Source organism: Diadema antillarum, unplaced genomic scaffold, assembly GCF_040938485.1.
Source record: "Diadema antillarum isolate AM-2024a unplaced genomic scaffold, OU_Dant_1.0 scf00000046, whole genome shotgun sequence".
In the NCBI taxonomy this organism is placed as follows: Eukaryota; Metazoa; Echinodermata; class Echinoidea; order Diadematoida; family Diadematidae; genus Diadema; species Diadema antillarum.
The window spans coordinates 717,474-739,770 of NW_027270935.1; the positions used below are offsets into that span (position 1 = coordinate 717,474).

General features: G+C 37.3%; 3 protein-coding genes across 4 annotated transcripts; 1 reads left to right on the forward strand and 2 right to left on the reverse strand.

Annotated features, from left to right (window-relative positions):
• Positions 1–591: 591 nt before the first annotated feature.
• On the reverse strand, positions 592–3,269 carry LOC139715108 (COX assembly mitochondrial protein 2 homolog). The gene is made up of 3 exons (XM_071626726.1): positions 3,189–3,269; positions 1,681–1,752; positions 592–743 (listed from the first exon to the last, which is right to left on the reverse strand). The coding sequence occupies exons 1-3, from the start codon at positions 3,267–3,269 to the stop codon at positions 672–674; spliced, it is 225 nt and encodes a 74-aa protein (XP_071482827.1). The 3' UTR covers positions 592–671.
• A 4,320-nt stretch (positions 3,270–7,589) lies between these two features.
• On the reverse strand, positions 7,590–10,973 carry LOC139715119 (large ribosomal subunit protein mL49-like). Its single transcript, XM_071626736.1, has 4 exons — positions 10,885–10,973; positions 9,458–9,686; positions 8,732–8,856; positions 7,590–7,736 (listed from the first exon to the last, which is right to left on the reverse strand). Exons 1-4 carry the CDS (start codon positions 10,936–10,938, stop codon positions 7,590–7,592), a joined length of 555 nt encoding a protein of 184 aa, XP_071482837.1. The 5' UTR covers positions 10,939–10,973.
• A 78-nt stretch (positions 10,974–11,051) lies between these two features.
• On the forward strand, positions 11,052–17,355 carry LOC139715129 (ubiquitin-like FUBI-ribosomal protein eS30 fusion protein). 2 transcript variants are annotated; one of them, XM_071626751.1, is made up of 4 exons: positions 11,052–11,077; positions 15,314–15,395; positions 15,997–16,197; positions 17,126–17,351. In XM_071626751.1, the coding sequence occupies exons 2-4, from the start codon at positions 15,321–15,323 to the stop codon at positions 17,249–17,251; spliced, it is 402 nt and encodes a 133-aa protein (XP_071482852.1). In that variant the 5' UTR covers positions 11,052–11,077; positions 15,314–15,320; the 3' UTR covers positions 17,252–17,351. The 2 variants fall into 2 exon arrangements, with proteins under 2 accessions (XP_071482852.1, XP_071482846.1); XM_071626745.1 differs by lacking the exon at positions 11,052–11,077 and adding an exon at positions 11,189–11,238 and having other exon boundaries at positions 17,126–17,355.
• The last annotated feature ends 4,942 nt before the right edge of the window (positions 17,356–22,297 follow it).

The window sequence follows — 22,297 nt, forward strand, 5'->3', positions numbered from 1 at the left end:
TATGGAGTAAAGCACAACAATATCCCAAACTGAAGCCATTTACTAGAATACACACACACACACACACACATACACACAAAGGTAGGAATGTCATCTGTGCCTTCAGTGAGTTTCAATGTACTATATTGTATGCATGCATATTGGTTTTAAATATACATACAGTGGACTCCCGTAACAACGAAGTCCTCGTAACTAGCAGTTTTCTTTTGTTCTATCAAAATTTCATTATAACCAAACAAATAAACAATAAAAAACATACTGCGGATATTGTTGTGGCCTGAAATTTTACTTTCTTGTAACCAGGATTTCGTTATAACCATGTTTATCATAACGGGAGTGCACTGTAAGTATGCATATGTTGTTCTGGAGATTTTATGCATAAAGTCACACTTCCATGCATGAAAACTCTACTCATCAAACACAGGCTGAATAGGAAATTCAAGAGTGGATATAATTTATTTACAATATGCTGTACAAATCAATCATTATGTATTTACATAGGTACAAACATATTTAGAATTTCAATCATTATTCTGAGCAATGAATGTTGAAAGGCAATTAGTATTCGTCATGACATTCTTTCTCTTTCAAAATCTTGCACCAATAGATAACTCCAGGCTGACATGATAAAAGGAGATAGTTGCACAACGCTGCAGGCACATCATTCTCAGTCAGTCTGCCAAGCCCATTCTTTTCCTTCGTGCTTCTGTCTTCTCTTTGTTGGCTTGTAACCGTATGTGGTACTGTGAACAAGAGAAGGGATATTGAAGGTGATGAATAAAATTTGCGAAATTTCAATTTTCACTTGTTATCTGGCAGCAAGTAATATCACGACAAAATACATACATGTGAGGAAAGCACTGCATATGGTTATCATAAATCTTGCTAAAGTCAGTCCCAATAATTACTACTTTTGGATAAGGTTTTCTCAAAATGAATGCAGTCAATCTTGTAGAAGTTAACCTTAAAAAAACTCTCAAAACTGGCTACATCAAGAAAAATTATACCCCAGGCCGGATGAATGTAAACACACGTTTAATTCTACCGTGTCAGTTGAAATTCACTATATCAATTACTATTCAATAATCATCTTACTACTAATACTATTACATGTATTGTCATTGTAAAACATGTGGGTATAAATATAACATATGGGCCAAAGTAAGCATGATAACTGTGTGAGTATGAGGAACTGTTCCATGACATTGATGCTTTTTTGAAAAATTTCACATCATTATTTGGGGATTTCTATCTTTACAGGCTGCTGTTTCTATTCTATTGTAGGAATTCCTCACCTCATTTTCTGGAGATCTACTTTGTCCATACACGTATTGAAACTTAGAGGTTGATTAATATAAGCTGACAAAAGCTGCCAAAGTGAGTTTTGGATAAATATTGAACGTTGAGTGCATAGATTTTAGAACACATATGATTCACATATTCCTGTGTGTCTTCAGGGTGAAAATACATTGTATTACCTTCTGGAAAAGGAGTAACACTACACTAACACCACTACACTACTACAAAGCATGGCGTTTAAATACATGTAGTACAGTGATAGGGTTGTGTATAGTTACTTGTGTACAAGACAGATATGTTGTAGAATTGGCCAACCCTCTTATGATATCACACCTGCTTCCCTGACCCCATCCCCCATTAGGTACATGGCATAATATTTACCTCCTTCTTGAAGCATTTGTTCATGGCTGTGTTATATTCATCACAAGCACCAATGAATTTCTTCACAGGATGCTGTATGGACAAGGAAAATATTCAAAATTGGTGTTAACGGTTACAACTTATACATTTGGATAAACCACTGTAACTTGACATTCTTTCTAATTACCAGTACCGCGTACATTAAAAAAAATAAAAATGAATTGAATTTTTGTCTTCTTCCAGTCTTGGGCACACACACACACACATCTGACTTTAAGTTTGTATTAAGATGATGAACAAGCTTGTAAATTTATTTGTAATACATGTGTACATTGTATCACAAAAAACGCTTTTCTCTAGGACTGGCCCTAATCTAATTCCAGTTCTACATCAACATGTGGTAAAACTAAATAATGGTACCTGAATTACCTTAATTACCTACAATGATGCCCAGCAAGTTGAACACTTGTAGAGGGTCATTCAAAGGATTCAATCCTGAGCCTTAGGAGTTCCATGTGATGTATCCATAGGATGGTCAGTTTATGCAATCTGGATTAAATTTGTTATGTTTCTGCTTCCAGTGACCATTAAGCTTAGACTTGAAGCTGTTCACTGATGTTGCCTGCACAGGTTCTGCACAAAGGCTATTCCAAATATTTACTCTCTGACTGAAAGAGTTCAACCTTTTACTAGGTCAACACTTTCCTTTATACAACTTAAACTTATGACCACATGTAACTTGATCATTGATGACCAAGACTAAAAGAGAATAGCTGGATCAAAGTCTTCAATATCATGCTAAATCTTGAACACTTGAATCATATCTGAATGTTCATGTTGATAGTCTACGGATGGAATGCCCAAATACTCAAGTCTCTCAGGATATGACAACGATTTAACTTCAGATACCAACTTTGTTGCTCTCCTCTGAACTGATTCTTGACCGAAAGATCGGTCTGTATCTGCCTTGGTCGTTGGGGATATGTTCCGCGGAGACTGTGTCTGGCGTCACGGATCCCCTCAGGAGGAGAGCGATAACGTTAAAAAAAAATAAGACTCCTCCTGACAGACGGTTTGTGTCTAAACTGATTCAAGCATTTTCACATCACTCTTTGAAAGTAGAAGTGACACCACGCCCAACACTCCCACACCCGCACCTGCCCCGGCCGACCCGGCTCGCGGCGGCCCGGGCGCGTGTTTTTTTTAGACGGCACAGATTGGGGAAACTAAAAATCTATCGGGGACCCTATCCCTAAACCTAACCCTAATCCTAATCCTAACCCTAACCATCAAACCCTAACCCTAACCCTAACCCTAACCCCAACCCTAACCCTAACCCTAACCATAACCAAAAACCCTAACCCAACGTTTTTCCCATAGGTTTAACACGCGCCATGCCCCAATCTGTGCCGTCTTAAAAAAAAACGCGGCCCGGGCGGAGGGGGTTATTGGTTATGGTTGCGCAAGCAGCAAGACTGCTGCTCTACTGACATGACAAACGCTAAACGCGTCAAGATGGACATACGCACCTCTTTGTGACAATTCAGTAGCTTCCGAATGATTGCATTACACTCCTCAGTGTGTAGATGTGGTGACAAATCAGGATGCATCCTTGACTAATGGTGCAGGGAAGTAATTTTGCCGATCTAACGTTAGTACATGTATGTATGTAATTTATTGACAACCACGGCACTAGCATTATTACTAATATGTGGGACTGTTGTGTAAAGCTTGAATGAGATCACGCATACACACACGCACGTACGCATCATATCAAGGCGCAGGCACGACGATTACCTCCTCTCATGAATATTCATGATTAATTTGGCTTGAAGCAAAGCTTGTAACGAGGGAAATGATATTGGTGCATGCAGCACCACTGCTTAGGAAGATAACTCCCATCACTTTGTTTGATAAAGGCACATTGAATGGTTCAAGTCAGCTTTAGCTTATAATACTATATAAATAGATTCATGCTCTTTCTTTGACACCATCTTTTTAGCCTGTGAGGAGATAGCAGCGCATTTGTGTTGTCAATAAAATCAGCTACCAGTACTCTTTTCATTATCCTTCTAGTCAAGATTTTTATTTGATGGTATTTTTACACAGCCCAGTCGCTGTATAAAGAGCAACGATGGTAGATCCTAGCAACAATGTGACTGTTGTAATAATGTAATCATTCTGAGTGCAGATATATCTAGTTTGACTTATTAATCATTAGGAGTTATGTGTTGGTTGTGTTGGCAAATGTTAGTCTTTGCTGCACTATGGTGTGGCATTTTGGTATGTTCAGATGGACAGAAATTTCAAAAAAAAAAAAACAACAGTCTTAAAACCAAATCAATTTGAATTCTAATTTCAAAGACTTTCCAGAGTCTACAGTTTTCACCACAGGAGTACCCTGAACTGAAATTTGGCTGTCACAGCATCAATCTATTTATCTATCTACCTATAGTGTGTGTGTATATATATCTATATCTATATCTATATATATATATATATATATATATATATATATATATATATATATATATATATATATATACATGTATATACACAGAATATATATTGACTTGACTTGGTGTTATGTATCCAATGGAAAGTGTTATATAAATACTGCACATTGTCTCAACTATCATTGACACATGGGTGTGTTCCCGGGCATTGTTACAATTTCTGGCTGTCTCCATATATGACAAGGGCCTATAGTGTGTGGGCAGTTTTATCTATGTGTATGTGTATGAGCAATAACTCTCAAAACTGAACAATATTTGTCACACTCTTCCCCCTTTCTCTACACAAAGTCCATAAATTCACAATACACACCCACTTCATACACATTGCAGCCTTTAATTCAACAACAGTGAACTCACTAACCACCAGCATGGCTGTTTAAGTGCATGGGGAGCAAAGAACAGAGGGTTGAGAGTGGCATGAGTTTCATCTCCATAGCCTAGCACAAACTTTCTTTTTATACACACATGTATTCATCATTACAGTAGCTGGTGTGAGGGGGCATTTCATGGGTTTGGGCAAGTCAATTTTTCCTTCGCTCTACCTTATTGATGAAGCTGTTGAGAAAGTAAATTCACAGAATTTAGCACAAAGGAGTCTCAACAAGACATTGTGTGTAGTGAGAGGGAGGGTGTACTACTGACATGTAAAAATATACAAGTGATTCATGGTCACTTAAAGGACAAGTTCACCTTCATTAACATAAGGATTGAGGGAATGTAGCAATATCAGTAGAACACATCATTTAAAGTTTGACGAAAATCGGACAATCCGTTCAAAAGTTATGAATTTTTGAAGTTTTTGTGCAGTAACCGCTGGATGAGAAGACTACTGCAGTGTGTGAATAACTGAGATGTCACATGCGTACAACAATGTAAGGAAAATATAAAGAGAATTTCACAAAATTTCATCTTTTGAAAAAAGTACACATTCCCCCGACTCGTTACCGACAAATGTTATGGGTAATATTATTCCCCCTGCCTTTAGAAAGAGGCAAGTCAAGTGCTCTTTTATTATGCGAAAAAAGTGAAAATATGTTGAATTTTCTTTACATTTTCTTTATACTGTTGTACGCATATGACTCACAAGCTGTAGTAGTCTCCTCATCCAGCGGTTCCAACACAAAAATTTTAAAAATTCATAACTTTTGCATCGATTGTCCAATTTTCCTCAAACTTTCACTGATGTGTTCTACTAATATTGCTGCATTCTCTCAATCCTTATGTTTATGAAGGTGAACTTGTCCTTTAAGTAACATCAGTACCCGGTATGTATATAAATTTAAACTTCAGATCAATGGACAGGTACAACAGACATTCAAAGCAAGGAAAGCTCTTCAAAATATATATCCATACTTTTTCTCTCACTTCCAAATGGTTTGATTTGATAATTGGAGCTAAATACTGTATGTAAATTTCACCTGCTACAATGTATTTACATTGGAATTAATCTGAAAATGTGTGTGCTTGGGGAGGGGGGGGGATTGCCAAAGTGCTGTTGGTGTTGCATGTGTAATGAAGGGGAGGAGCAAAGGCAATACACTGTACACACATGATGCACCCACAGGTCACTGGAACAGTTTACGAAAATAAGAAAAATTACATATACAATTGTACAAAACTGTATTTCCTTCTAACAGGTCATTATTGTTACTCCTATGTTTTTGGGTAGGGTCTTACCTAAAGCTGGTCAAAATGAAAAACCACAAAGTTTACGTATGTGAGCATACATCTATGTGAGAAATTGGGTTTCAAAACTCTCAAATGAATTTTCAGGTCAATAATAATTACATCAATTCATGAGTGCATGGATTGTGTACTTACAATGACAGTAAATTGAGAGTATGTGTTTATTAATTCAGCTTCTCTAGCTGTAAATACATTATGGGTGAATGTGATTGGAGAGCAAACACAGGACAGGAGAGTACTGCAGGTTGATCTTGATTCTTTCTGTCCTTTTGATGCCTCTTTTATTCACAGCAAACCACTGTGTCTGAATTCCCTGAACAGATAACTAGACATGATGTACAAAGTAGTTTTTATATCACAGCAGAATTGTGAAGTGAATACAAGTATAGGCATTCTCCAACACTTGCTCTTCTTTTCCCTTGCTGCAAGTCCAACAAAAAGGCTATTACTCAACAAGGTAGACTAGAGACTACTTATTGACTAATTACCCTTCATCAACATAAATAAGCACTGATTATTTAACCCTATTTCAACTGGGCTATTTGAGACCAGGCTTTTACTGAGGGGGGGGTCAATTTGACCCCCCTTCAGATCTCGGCCGCGGATTGCGCGATTGCCGCAAAATTTTGCCTAAACATAGAGCCAGACGTCAACTACAAGATTACATGGTTATACAATCAAAAAAAAAATTGATTTTCTATTTTTAGTAAATTAATTGTGCAAATTTAAGCATGAAGTCATATTTTCACCTACAACTCCATTAAAAAGACTGAAGGATTGCTAAATTTTTGTGTCAGAGTTTCTCAAGACACATCGAACAATTATCTTGTAAAAAATTAGCACAATCAAAATCATTTTCTTTTGTTTTTTCTTGTTTTGTTAATTTCTTATGTATTTCATTGTTTTTTCGACCTTTTGTTTTCTATTGTTATTTTGCCAAAATTTGTTGCAGGTACTTTTTCAAGCTTATCTATATTAGAATCGATTAATTTCACTGGTTAAAAGTTGAAATAATCTAATTTATATCAATTTAACCAAAAAACAAAATTTACATTAAATTTGCACACGATATCACAAATTTGAGCTGTTTTCGGGTTGACATGCATATGCAAAACATTACGTAACTTCAGAACGGTGTACCTGGACGTCGCAAATTTGGTCTCAAAATATGCAGGAGACTTCAGTGAAAAAAGTCATGAAACAAAAAATCTTTGCGCGTTGCAGAATCGTAGCGCGAAATGTCGAGGGGGGGTCAATTTGACCCCCCCCCCAAGTTGGAATAGGGTTAATGTTCTAGTAGTAGCCATGATTGGAAAAAAAGAAAGTCATGGACATACACACTAGGGTATGCCTGTGATTTCTTTATCATGGCTATTACTAGAACACTGAATAATGGGGGCTTGTTTACGTTGATGAAGGGAAATTTGTCAATAAGTTGCAAAAAACAACAACTAAACACATGAATGCATTATTGATTTGAGTAAATTAGATGCATATGTAACTCAACAAGTAGAAAAACACTGCTGAAATATGCACTTCATTCTGCAAATATGCATGAATGATCTACCATTATTCATATTCATATCTCATACAAAGTGCAAATGTCTATGCAACCAAATCTTACACTGTATGGCATCAACATATCAGTGAGATTTGATGTATATGAAAGTCCAATTGTCCATGAATAAGTCCATAAATATTTTCACCAAAGACTGTTGAGAATGTGAGCTAGAATCCTTTCTCCTCAAGCCACTGTCGAGCTTTATCCTCATATAGCCCTTTGTAGCGTATCCTCATGGCGTACTCATTCACGGTGACTGGAATTGCTTTGCCTTCTTGCTCCTCAAGGTAATGCTGTAGATCTGTTGCAAGTGTCTGTAACACAAAACATAGGAAAATGAACTCAAAACCAACAAGACATTTCTGAGTATATCAGTTTCATCTATTGGATGCAGCCACAGAGAATTCTTATAACTTTTTTGAGGTAGTACTTCAAGAGGACACCTGGCTGTGGCTAGTTTGTTAAACTCAACATGTGTATGTTATCAAAGCTTTTTAGCATTCCTCCCCACATCCAGCATTTCCGTAAACTTACAATATTCTGTAAACTTATCCTTTATTATGCATTGTGATGTAATCTATGTATTCAATTTCTGTAAAGTATTAATGTTTCTGTTGGAAAAGGAAAAAAATGCATGAATAGAAATGAAAGTTGGCAACCAATCCTGGACATACTGTAGACACAAATACTTTCAGAAATTAGCTATTTGCCAAAATCATTGGGACCACCCTCCCCTCCCCTCTAGTGGACCAAATGAGGCCATCTCCTTGCACTTAGTTAACTTGATGCTAATAAATTAAAGCTGGGCTAGTCTTCTCCCTTTCCTTATTTTTTTATTTATTCATTTTTTGCTTTTGTTTGCCAGAGCCTGGTCCCTACACCCCTTTTTGTTACTGTACTCATTTTAACAACTTGAAATTGTATAATCGTGTGGATAACCCCTACATCTCAGTCGGCTAAAATCTCCCTCTAGCACATTTTTCAAGAATGACAAATAAGAAAAAAACAAACAACATTTTATCATTATTGCTCATGCCAAGATTCTTGCCAACATTGATCAACCTCAGGAATATCCTTCACAACTTGCATTATTCATTTGGTGTGTATGTATATACTTCATGAACTTGGCTCAAGCAGCTCAATCTATGTCTTACATCTTTCAAGAGCAATAAAAGAATAAAGTTTGAATGATTTTGCTGGTTGGTTTCCACATAATCACAGTGATACCCTAGCTTAAATGGACTGACTTTATAATAGACTTACAGAACTGAATACTGTTTGTCATGGAGAACAGGAAGCGAAGCCTTACCCATATATCTCCTCTAACATGCTTGATGACAGTCCAATGCTGGTTTGAGCTCCTAGTTTCTAGGTACACTGGAACAGCATGGAATCTTGTCCTTTTCACCCTGTATGGTGTATCAGCTGAGGCTCCTATGGGTTAAAACGATAAACAATTGAAATTGTAAAATTGTATCACTTTGTAGCTCGAAAACAATGTCTGTCATTTCATTATGAATCATGCAAAACGCCTACATCTGTTTAAAACTGGAGCAGTAATTAAGTCCTACTTAAAGGCCCAGTAAAATGGGGAAACATAGAAAGTCCGATTGAATCATTCTTCATTTGCTGCTCACAGGGGTACATTTGAAAACCATCAGAAGTGCCCATTAGCAAATATATGTACCTTAAAGTGTATATGCAATGATAATGGTCGATTCCACTTGAGATTCTTTGGCTGTGTGTGTACTTACACAGAGATAAGTGATAAGCTGCACACAATTCGTTTACAAGAATTCTCAAATATATCCAGGCCGGACCAGCCTTCCCACACAATGAATCCCCATGCTACCATTTACAGAACTGTTTATAAAGAAATATAAAACATATTAACTCACCTCACAGTCACTGTACATCATGAAATGCCCACCTGCTCAGCTGACTATAAGAACAACAAGCTCTACAATCAGTTATGCTTTTATTACATGCTTCCTTCTTACCCCCAACTCGAAGAACAAAACTTCAGTTTGAATACCTTTTGGAGGAGACCATCCGGAAGGAGTTGGGTACACCTTGTGTTCAGGAGGTTGGGGGATCTGCAGTGTTGGTAAAAGACGCTCTACATGCTTAAAGTCCTCTTTGCATTCTATGACCTCTGTCCTTGCTTCATCTTTGATTGGCTCTCTCCTTGGGTAGGGTGAGATGAAGTAATAATTTCTCTTTGCTCTGCATGGTGAGGTGTGCAAAGGTCTTGGCATGGAAACCTGTCAAAGTCAAGACAGTAAAGGGACATGACACATTGAGAAGTTGAGAGAAAATGCATTCGAATATTCAAGAAATTATCATTATCAAAGTGTATTTGTAAATAAAACATTCAAATTCTTTGTCAATTGATGCATATAAAATTAAATATCATTTCCAAGTATGATTTGATGTAAATATCTCATTCAGTCCATTGAAATCCTTCATTTTGTTACCTTTTTTGAACTGTTTTATTCCATTCCAATTTCAAGTAGTTGAAACGGAATTGAGTATTTACAGTTCTTACATTGTACTTCATACTATACATTGTACATCATACATGTTTGCTTTGCGATTTTGTAGCTAGGGGTAAACTTAGTGTTATTCATTGCTAGACCTTGTAAATTGAGGGTGGATATGAAGATTCTCCAGTATGACCTATTTAGATTGCAAACAGCACATCATACAAAATGACACCACATGAACTACACAGCACAGAAAGACAAACACAAACAAACAAAAGACATGCTATATTAATACAATAGCGATAAACACAAATAAAAATACTGTGCATTAACATTGGTTGATAGTTATTAGTAACGAGAGGGCTGAACAAACGAGATGAAAACCAGTAATAGTATCTGGCAGTAAATTTAAATCTATATCATCATCAGTGAGTGATTTGTCTAGCTTGTGACTGCACAAAGCATAAACTTTCCAATCAAGCAAGCAGTGAGTATGAGTGTCAGTGGTAGAGTGGAAATTGGGGAAATTATTAACAGCAAGGACACCATTGTCACCAAAGTGAAAAACAGAACAATTTGGAGAATCCACGGGTAGGGCCCTGCTCACTCCCACAAGGCTACACTATGAACACTTAGTCAAATCATTTCACGCTGTCCATGCACTGGCATAAATATACTTCTGAATTTATACCCTTTTTATATTGCTTTCTTTTCTTTTGGGTCCCCTGCCTGGCACAGGACCCTGCCTGTGCTGTGTCTAGATCTAGTCTGTGACTAACTGCGACCAGCAGCCCCAACGTACAACGGCGGGTCTCCGGGGCTAGTCTGTGACTACAGGTGCCGTGACTGAGGCCGAGTCATTATGGCATGGGCGCGCGCGTGGGATGTCTGTGCGACCTCTCGAAGAAGAGCGCAGTTCGTGGCAATCATCTCATACACGTAGTATTAGATTCTGTCAGAAACAATCAAAACTCACCACTGGATTGAATCTTGTAACTTGCCCTTCATGTCGACCGTGAAAGGAGCTCATCCATGGTTTCAGTCTAAGAAAACGCACAAGTGACCACCTGGGCGCCGCCATATTTCAAGCGCTTGATCATACATTTGAGGTTGGCGGCGCTGTTTCCCCAAGAATTTCTTTTCCTTGCGACATCGTGGATTTACGAAAGGTGGTGAAATAATCTCCCCATATAATGCAAAATTTAAGACTTAGATTGTATCTTTGCGATCAGATATCAATCAGACAGTGTCATATATGACTGAGGAATTTTGACTTTCTTTGTGAGTGACTCTTCATGAGATTTGATAGGCCATTTGTACTGTTTGAAGGGTAAGATAGTATTTACTTGTGGCTGTGTGGTGTGGGAGCTAACGTGATTAGAAATGCTTGGGCCTGTGTTAGATACACGCACGTAATGCTGTGCTGTGTGTATGTGTGTGATTGAAGCATTGCATTAGATGTCGACGATATGCATTGCCATTGCATTGGGCCAAGCGTGGAGTTTCTGAATGGCCTAGCGTAGCGTTAATCACTGTAGGAAGCTCAGCCATCATCGCATGCTACTGCTTTACTATATTTCCCATCCATTTTCGCACTTTTGTCATTCAATTTCAAAGATTTATTATTCAATTTTGTCCCGAGAAGCACGTGGAACGCAAATCCTAACTACAGTTTTGTCAGTTGTCATGGGACATTGTAATAATGTATGAATTGTAATTCGTTTTTCGTCAAGCATTTTTGGGTAATCATGTAGAAATGCACACCTACCGTTCGCTTCGCTGTTTGTCAATAAAATTTTGTGCAGCTATTGGAGATGCTAAATTGAACCATATCAGAGAGTTTCCATTGAATTAGAAAGCCGAAAAGGTAAGAAAAATGAGAAATCGGAGTTGAAAAGTACGTCGGTCGCGAACATAGTCTCCAACGTAAAGTGGTGCACCGATTTCGCAGAGAACGATGTCAACGATTGTAATCGATTCTGGTAGTCTCTAATCAGCCGCTTACTAACAATATCGAACTTGACTCGTGCAATACGTGTAGCCCCTACTTTCTTTTTCGTATTTTTTTCCTTATTGTTAGCTCACCTGAGTCGAAGGCTCAAGTGAGCTATTGTGATAGTTGTTTGTTTTCATTGCCACTATCATGATTATCACTATTCAAATTATTGATACGATTATTCATACCAGGATTAAGACACCGATCCTTTCTTTAAAAATTGTGGCAAGTACAAATGTATTGATTTCATCATGACAAAAGTTGATAATAATTCAAATTGAATAGTGTTGAAGGGAGTAGAATGAGGTTGACGGAAAAGTGGAAGAAAAAGGTTAGGCTATTACCAGGGAGAGAGAAAGAGAGAGAAAAGAAGATGAGAAGGAAGTTGAATTCAAAGGGGGTTTGTTTCTAGTACCTTCATAATTTATAGGCCTAATTAAATTAATAAATTAATGAGAATAGTATTACTAAAAGTGTATGTTACACAATCATGTATTGTGGACTTCTTAAAGTGCTCATTTTACCTAAAAAGAAACAGAATATTAATTGAAATGGTAATATGTTTTTGATTGATAAGTTCAACTTAAATTGTTTTTATGATAGTATTTATTTTTCCATTTCATTTTCTTAGTTATGTATACAAAAACTGCAACCCCAGTAATGAGTATTTGCTTTTGTTTTGTGGTAAAAATCAATTTTATTGTGCAATATTCATAATGGATAATTCCCATTTTTTCATATATCTTTTACTGTTTTGTACACATATTATCTGTCCAACATTTAGTCAGCAAAAAAATGTTGACAGATATACAGTCACACGCAGGAGAAAATTACATAAAACGATAAAAAACAGACGCATCAAGATCACTTTCTTTCTTCCACATTTTACTGTCGAGCCGACGTAATTATTGTGGTTAAACACCAAACAAGCGGCTGTATTACAGACTAAAACAATCGATTATCATCGTTATATCGCTCCTCCACATAATCGATCATCCATCATGCTACGCTGACACGGCCGTCGATCGGCGTACTTTTGAGTCAAAATTAGCTACTTTTCTTCTGCAATTGACTATGAAATTTCATGAAACCGTCAGATATGGTCCATCTTGACATTTCTGATAGCCACAAGAAGTTTTCATTAACAAATTAAGGAAGGAAATGGTAGGTGTGCATGGTGTGCATTTCTACACGATTACCCATTTTTGAAGTCATGCATTCAAAATCGTCAATTGTCATTCAAATTCATCCCTCCTGCTGACTGTTCGCAGAATGTGAAGATCAAATTCGTTTTTGTTCACACAATTTCATGAATTTTTCATTCATATTAGCTAGATGTTGTCGTATGCGAGACGGTACGTCTGTTTGTATCAGTGTGTACTCGGATTGCTTGTGTGTGTACATGTGTGTCTGTATCTGTGGTTCTGTGTGTGTGGGGGGGGGGGGACACTTGTGTGTATGTCAACTCCTGAATGTAAAATGTGAACGGATACAGATAAAAAAATACATGAATGACTGGGAAATCACACCGGATAGAGATATGAGACGAATATGAATGAAAATTTAACGAAAATGATTGACAAAAGACGAAATTGATCCTGCTGTTTTGAGTGCTGCGAGTGAGACTGACGAATTTGAACTGTAAATGACGAAAATGTATGCCAAATGACTAAATTGAATGGACTTATTTGAAAATGAATGACGAAAGACGAATTTGAAACTAAGATTGGCCTATTCCCGACATCCCGTGACGAAATTAAAGTAAAAATTTGTGAAATTGAATGAAAAAAGTTTGAAAATGAATGGGAAAACCTATGGCTATAGTACCTGTGGCTGTACAGGTTATATATCTATACAGACAAAGTAAGTAATTCCCAGTTTAGCTCAGATTTAGAAGAAGATTTTGATTTACCAAAAGATTTGGATTTACCAAAAGATTTGGCCAAATCGTGATATCAGTCCCATCTCGTTCTGCATGTGCATCACCACTATGTGCAAAGTCTCTGGAGGTTGAAAGAAGTCCCCGGCTATGACGAAATTAATGGCGGTGAATGGAGTGGGGACCTATTTCGCGATAATGCCAAAGATTTTACTGACTTTGAAGATTTTCGAAGTGTTCATGTTTGACTTTTTCCAATATTTGAGTTACAAATGTTGGCCGCTCAGCTCAGTGCAGTATGAACGTGTATGGTGAACATTGCTTGGTTTTAAAGCTTAGATTGTGATTTTGATGCATGAATATTAATTAAGTGAAAGATGTTGATTACTCCATTATGAAAGTTATGTTCAGAAGTATGATGGGATTTTGCACTATGTGAAAGATAACTTTATTGGGAGGAGTGATTGGCTTAAAGTCCGTAAAAAAAAAATAATAATAGTAATCAGAGGAAATGAATTTTAGATATAGCATCTTGTTCAGGAATTATTACCAGAAAATCAAATCACAACTGAACAAGACCCATGACTTCCTGAGCTAGGGACCCACCTCACTAATTGTTTATCAAATGATCGCTCTTTCAAAGGAGACGAGGCATAGGATGATAGGGATGATGAAGCAGAATTATATCATTTTGTTGTTTTGCTTATAAATTGGTAACTAACTGGCTGTCTCTTACATTTTTGTATAGACGGGGGGGGGGGGGGGGGGGGGGGGGGGGTTAATATGTTATATACACACTTCTTTGGGGGTGTTATTAAGAACATGGACTAGGCAGCATCTTTGTTGTATGAAGTTTCTTGATATTCCTGTTGAGAGTAACGAGGTTCTCTTGTTGTGTTCATATCTGAATGCCAATAGAAACAATATACACTGTACATACCATTTGATTCACACGCCATACCCCGGGGTACGGCATTGTGTAGCGCCATCACGTGTCCATTATTATTCAGTTGTGCAATGTTCAGTCATGGCAACTATTTTCTCATCATCAGATAAGATGTATGCTATCAGTAAACACGCACTTCATCATTCATTCATTCATTGAATGCTAGAACATTATTGAAAGTAACTGACACTGTCTTGGATAATAAACAAAATTTGATTTCCAGTCTCATTCAAAGTCAACTTTACAAAATCAGTTCTTACAATAACATGTACAATAATATTAAACAGTGAAAATTACAACAGAGCATGTAAATGAAAAAAAAAATATTTGCATGCATTAATTGTTGCATAATCACAAACAAGAAAACAATTTGTGCATAATGATAGTAAAAAATTATTTTTACACATTTTTTGGTAACCCAGTGTACAGCACTGAAAAAAAAAAAAATATATATATATATATAATTCAACAAAATGGCAAATTTTCATTTAGTACCCCAGGGTACAACATATTGCATCATTTAACAATCTGAAATTACATCCTGAGGGAAATGAAAATCTTTTTTTTTTTACTTCTGTGCACAGCATCAAGATGCAACTGTTTCTACGAGCTGATCAAACCCTCACCGTTGAGGTGACTGGGGAGGAATCTGTCAGTGATCTGAAGGTAAGTTTAGCTGCCAAGCTTTTTGACATAAGCTGAACTATCTATCCCCCCCCCCCCGACCCAATGCCCAAATTCTTGAGCTGATGCTTTGTCAGAAATAACATTCTCAGTATACACATGTATTCCTATGAATGATCTTGATCACATGATCAGGATGACAGTATAATTCAAGACATGATTATAACCAAGGATTGTGGGCCAAATATTGCAGGAATCATTAGGGGGGGGGGGGGGGGGGAGGGACTGGATGTAGTTTGTACAGATGATGGTTGTTCCTGAAAGGGAGGCCCCTAGGGTGGGCCCATGCATGCAAAAATAAGGTAAGTTTCATTCTTTTTATTTACATCCTCTGTTTAAAAACAAGTAGCTGGAATTCGACCAAACTTGGCAGGAGTGATCAGTGGTTAGACCCAAATACTCCAAAGTAGGAGGGTATTACACCTAAGAGGCCTACATCAATTCCTGGAAGTTCTTTTTTTTTTTTTTTTTTTTTTGAGGGAAAAAGGATGCCCTGCTCAAATTAGGGCTGGACTTGTGGGTCTTTTGTTGTGTTTCGTCAGTGAATGAATGAATAAAATGACCATTATCACCTTTTATGCAGGTAATGATCCAGGGGCTGTCTGGACTTCCAGTCACAGAGCAAGTCCTCTCATGCTGTGGCACCCCACTGGATGAGGACCTGACCCTGACCCAGAATGGACTCCAGGACCTCAGCACAGTGGACCTCTCTGGCCGCCTGCTTGGAGGCAAAGTTCACGGCTCCCTGGCCCGTGCTGGCAAAGTGCGGGGACAGACGCCAAAGGTATCAATATACCAACACATATGTTAATGACATGTTTGCTAGTCATTTAGTAGGTCAATGAAGCTGGTGTTTTCATAGTTCACAAAAATGGCTTGCCTGCTAATTTAAGTATAAAGTAAATTCAATAAATCAGATCAGTGTAATATGCTTAATTATTCATTTTAACTGGATTAGCAACCGAACAATATTATGAAACAGTTTAATCAGAAAAGGCCATGACAGCAATATTATACTATCATATATGTGTGATATTATCTCATTTTTTCTGCTGTACATGCATGCCAGGCACAACTCATATGTCTTGACTGTAGCACTAAATACTGATTTTGTGGCTGCACCTGGCAAGCAGCACTGTGTATTTGAGTACTCCCTCTAGAGCCAGAAACACTAAAATACTCTTCTGTAATGATCTGTGGTTTGTCACGGTGTTAAAGTTAGGCAGCCAAAGAATATAGTTGGTGTCCTGTTTTTCTGTTGACCCGATTCCGATGTATTTTGTCATTGCTTTTTAAGTTGTCTATTTTGTAGAATGATATATGAAAGTGTTGAGGTGCCTTATTCCTATTTTTCTGGCATTTTATGTGACCTTTCAAGTTTTCTGCCACAAAGTGCCTTGCTATTGTCCTTGGGAAGTCAATAAGACATCTTAAATGATGGAAGGGAGTTTCAGTAGAAACCTTTTTTCCTCATGTGATGTAACAATACTGTTATCTGTTATCCCCTTTCAGAATTTGGCAAAATTTACACAAACTAGTGTAAATAAAATTGTTATGCTTATTCATAGTTTTAGTGCTGCTGTTTATTTTCTTCATTGTAATGGAATGTCTGTGTTTCATAAATTGAAATTTTCTATACAGCAGTACAATTTTCACCTAAGGTGCCACTTTACATGAAGTGTCTGACATGTTTTATTTCATCCACTTTGTAGGTTGACCCTCAGGAAAAGAAGAAGAAGAAGGTCGGCCGCGCCAAACGCCGCATGCAGTACAACCGCCGCTTCGTCAATGTCGTCCAGACCTTTGGAAAGAGGCGTGGACCGAACTCGAACTCCTAAGTCATCGTTGCAACTTTCATAGCCCACAAAATGTTGCTCAATTCTACTGTAAAATAATACCAGTGCTATACAGATGAATAAAATCATATCTGCATACTAGCAACAGCACTTGCATATGTCAAGACTATTTTATACTGTGACATTCTTTTTAAGGTTTTAGTATTCTGAGAGACGGGTGTATTTGTTTCTGCCAATGAGGACACACATTTCACACAAAAAGAAGCTTACACTATTAGTTCTGCAAAGCTTGCAATTTGAAATGCCTATGGGCCAGTGATGTGTATTCAACTTTTTTGTTTGTTTGGATGTGATTTCTGTGATCTTTTTCCAATAGTAAAGTGAAATTGAGACAAACAACACACAAAGCACTGGAGATGAAGAATTAAAATGGGAATTCACTGTCATTAATTTCTCAATACAATGAATTTGATGAAGTGTAAAATTCATGAAACAGCAGTAAAGGAAGCTGTATTTTTTTTGCCCAGTGCCAAAATGCACATGCACATCTATCCCCTTGTGGTTGTTAATATGGACTTACACGTATTACATTTTGCATTTATATGACCCTTTCATACCTTTGAACCGTCACCTTGGTGGAAATGAGGTTATCAGGTACTATTAGCGACCCCAGATTAAAGTTGTGATAGACAGAAAGTGGCATGTGTATGAGTGTGTATGTGTGTATGTATGTGTGCGCACGCATACAGTCGTCGTATGTAAGTGATTTTTAGGAGAACAGGAGTTATAGAAATGTCAGTGTTAAGCGCTATATAAGTGTTATTCATTATCATTATATAGGGTTTACATTTTTGTGCACGATATGTGCTTTATTATTGAAACATTGTTTTCTATTCGTACAGTTCCTGCTCAAATAACTTCAGACATCGACGGGTAGAATCATTTTGTTTGTAAACAATGCATGTCTCTGCATCGCTGTTTTCACACACCAAGCAAGCATCATATAAGTAACTACAGTAAACCTCGGATAAGTCGACGTCGAGTGAGTCGAAAATCACTTAACTCGAAGCAAAATAAAAAGTCCCGATTTTCCCCTATGTATTTTCCCTAAGAAATATTTGGATAAGCCGAAGTACGAGAGTCGAATTTCGGCTGTGTCGAAGTAAAACATTCAGTCCCTTTTGTTCAAAATACACGGTAGTATACATCACTTGAGCCGAAGAATTGTCTGGCATTCTCATGACATTTAGAGAACAAAAAAAATCGGCATGTCGCAGAACCCCGTCCCTGACCTGCTGCAGGTAAGCATGCACACTCACTGTACCGCTCCGCCGCGCCGCACGCATGTCGAATACATACACATGTATAGTATACACACAGCACATCGATCCATTTATCCATACACACAGCACATCCATAGTTTATCCATGTCAAGCCAGAACTCCTTGGTCAACCAATCGCTGCTTTAATATTTTAGTGACAGGCCAAGTGGGCGGAGCTTGTTTGTGCGTGCCCGGCTGGCTGTATAGTTTTGTTCAATGGAGGTGGGATGGGCCTGGGAGAGTGTTTGTCTCAAGGGTAGGTTGACAGAGATGGCTACCTATATTGCACCATAGACATAACACATGCACATTGCCACATTCTCAAAACTACGTTTAACTACTAGTATTGATACAAATTCCGTGTTCAATTAAGAACAAAATAAGAACATTATCTTCAAGAACAGACAAATTTGAATGCAAACACACACACGCACGCACACACACACACACACATGCATGCAAATGTACCATAATACATGTACATAACTGTGAGTCGAAAAAAAATCGACTCTCGCGAGAGTCGAAGTTCACTTAAGTCGACGCATTTTTGTCAGTCCCGAGAGCTTCGACTCATGCGAGGTTTACTGTATGTGACAAAGCTCAAGGCAATGAACTGAGATGACCACTGACAATTTGTTTTCACACTACACAATTTATTTCATGTGCATGGAAGACAACATTTCAAGTTCCAAAGATGATAACAAACTCGTGATCTTGCTGCACTTCATATCATAGTATAATTGTACCTCAATCAGAGTGCACCATATCTTTTCCTTGTGTGAACTAGAATACTAATCAGAACGCCTTACTCATAAGTTCCTGTTCAGTTTGGTATTAACTGTGAGTTTTCTCAGACATATATGTAATCTTCGTAGTCTACAAAATACTGAAAGAAAGTACCATACGCATGATGTACATGTAATTACTTTGGCAATTTGAGACAGGAAAATTGAAAGTCACAAATATGCATCTTGTGTGTGAAGTAAAATGTCTCGTGTTCCGTTTGTGCTTGCAAGTAGGTACGTGTATTTAAGAACTCTCATTTTTAGTGTCCAACAATCCACATACTGTACATACCTTCATGAAGAGCAATTTCTCCCCTGACCGCAACTTTACTTTCGAACATTGTATCTGTACTTCTGTCTTTACAACTGAACATGAAATATCACCTTCAAATGTTGCAACAGTTCATTCATTCATCAATCATATGACCAGACAGACCTAACACAACGTCCGTGTATGAAAACCGTTTATACATGCAAGATTTATTAACATACTGCATTATTCTGGTGCAAGCTTGTGCAGTTGCAGTGCAGTTGCAGTTCACAGACACACCAATTAAGAGAAATAATTGTCATGAGACAGCACTGATACAAACACAGCACTGTACAAATAAAATGCCACCAATCCAAATTGTGGAGTGCAGTGTCTCACCATTGACTGTCGAGTGTGTTTGGATTATACGACGGCACTTTCCCATTTCAGTTTCTATTCTCTTATTTTTCTATACATTTTGGAGACATCGTAAGCATGAGGTTTTGACCACAGAATAAAGATTAATAATTATAATGATAATGAAATAAAAAAAAATGGAATCAAGAGTAAGTGTTAAGTGAGAACAACTCAAAAGTGGTTATCAACACTGGGGAATATATACAGGAAGGAGAGACATTGTAAAGAAAATAGAGCAAGCCTGAGTGCTCAGAAGGTTTGTGAGATACAGCATGAAATAAGCTTTATAGTAGAATGTAAAACACTGAAAGCAGCAAATTTCCATTAATTTTAAATACAATATCCTGAATAAAAATAAAATGGCTAAATTCTTCAATTTGGGATCTCCAGAATACCAAACAGGGTAGATTGGTACATGTATAACATGACAAGAGAAATAGAAATACATTTTCTCATAATAATACATGTAGTGTAATACACTACTGTAATTCTTTTTAAAAGTAAAAGTTCATGATATGTACATGTATCTACTTTCTTGTTTTTCCTGCAATTAAAGCTTGAAAATATAGGCCTATTGAATAAGACAAAACTGCTGCTGTTATCCCATGTATTCCCATTCATACCTACATCATCATTTTACCAAACATGTGACCTTAGTATCATAGACAAAATTATTGAACCTTTCTTCATCCATCTCAAGAAGAAAAGTTTCACTCCAATCAGTGATAGGCATCACACATCTACAGCTAATTGCACATTCACCCAGTTAACATTCTATAGAAATGTATAAAAAGCCATTCTTTCTTCAAGGAGAGAGCTAGAGCAACAAGGTTGAAAGACTTTTTCATAATTGTAACTCAAAGACACACAATTAGTTCAACATGTGCCACTTCAAGATTTGCAAGGCTTAAATATATAAACTACTATGTAAATGTTTGAACAGCAACTTTTATTTTGATTTCACCATAAAGGTCCTGAATAACAGACTTGCACATGGAAGAATTTTGCTCACACATCCATGGCTTCATTCTTAAATTCTGAGTGCTTTAATGGCAAAAGGCAGAGTCTTCGGTGGTTTTCGCCGTAGAGTTTCAATTATTTTTTCTGGGGGGAAAGGTAGCAGCATTTAGACATAGTCCACTCTTCAAGGATCAACAGGAGAAATATACTGGAATGTCACGGTATATAAGTCACCTGTGCAACACCTTTACTCAATACGTTTGCAATTACTAAAGGACACTATCAAAGCAGGGAATATAGCATATTGTATTGTGGTTCATAGATGTCTTTTTGCATCTCCCCACGTTCTTGTCATTCTACTTTTGGTGCACACATCCCGGACCCAGGAATTCCGTTAAGGGGAGGCGCCTTTACAAAATAAAAGGAGGCACCTCCTTTTTTCTTTTTATTTCTTTTGTTTTAACAAAAAATAAAGAGGGGGTGCACGCCCTGTGCGCGCTCCTCTGGATCCGCCACTGCATAAGCCACAAGACATCATTTTGATGGAGCCGACAAAAGCTGTCAAAATACACCTTTTTTTTCAGGGGCGAGGTGAGGGAGCAAAATAGATAAAACACGACTGATGTAAAACACAATATTTTCGCAGCAAAGGTTAAGCAAAAGTATTCTAAAGACCATATCTTTAATCTTTATCATAGTATATTAATGAATTTGGTCTGGATGTTTATGAGAAGTGTCATGCAAAGAGTTAATGACACAACTTTACCTGAGCTGTAATAAACATACCAGGACATTTCAATTGATACTGAATTACAGTGTCGAGCATATACAGTTAGGAATGTGAACAAACATCAAAATACTCTATCAGAAAGTACATAAGTTAGCTGTTACACTTGTAAAACTGTGTGCCATGTGCACAACTCTTACTTACATTCTTATACACAATATGAAACATACTCAAACTTCTGAAAGTTGTCCTTATAAAATTGTACTAACAGCATGAATAAAATCTTTGGTAGGGAAAAATTTCCCTCATAGAGTGAACTATAGGTTGAAGGCATCAAATCTAAACTACATTTTCAAATCTATAGCAACATACCTTTCACCCTGTAGATTAAGACTACATTCCATGTAGTACACATGTCAACATATGTATAAAATCTGTACACTATTGTCTAATTATAAGACAATTTCAAACATATGCCAGATGGATACATATCTAAGAAACAATGCAAAATGTCACAAGGTCTGGATGATACCGCATTAAAAAAGCATGACCAAAAAATATGGTTCCCCCGATATTATGGTGCTCGCATTTGCTTTCTTGTCTGAGAAACAAACAAACACTGAAATA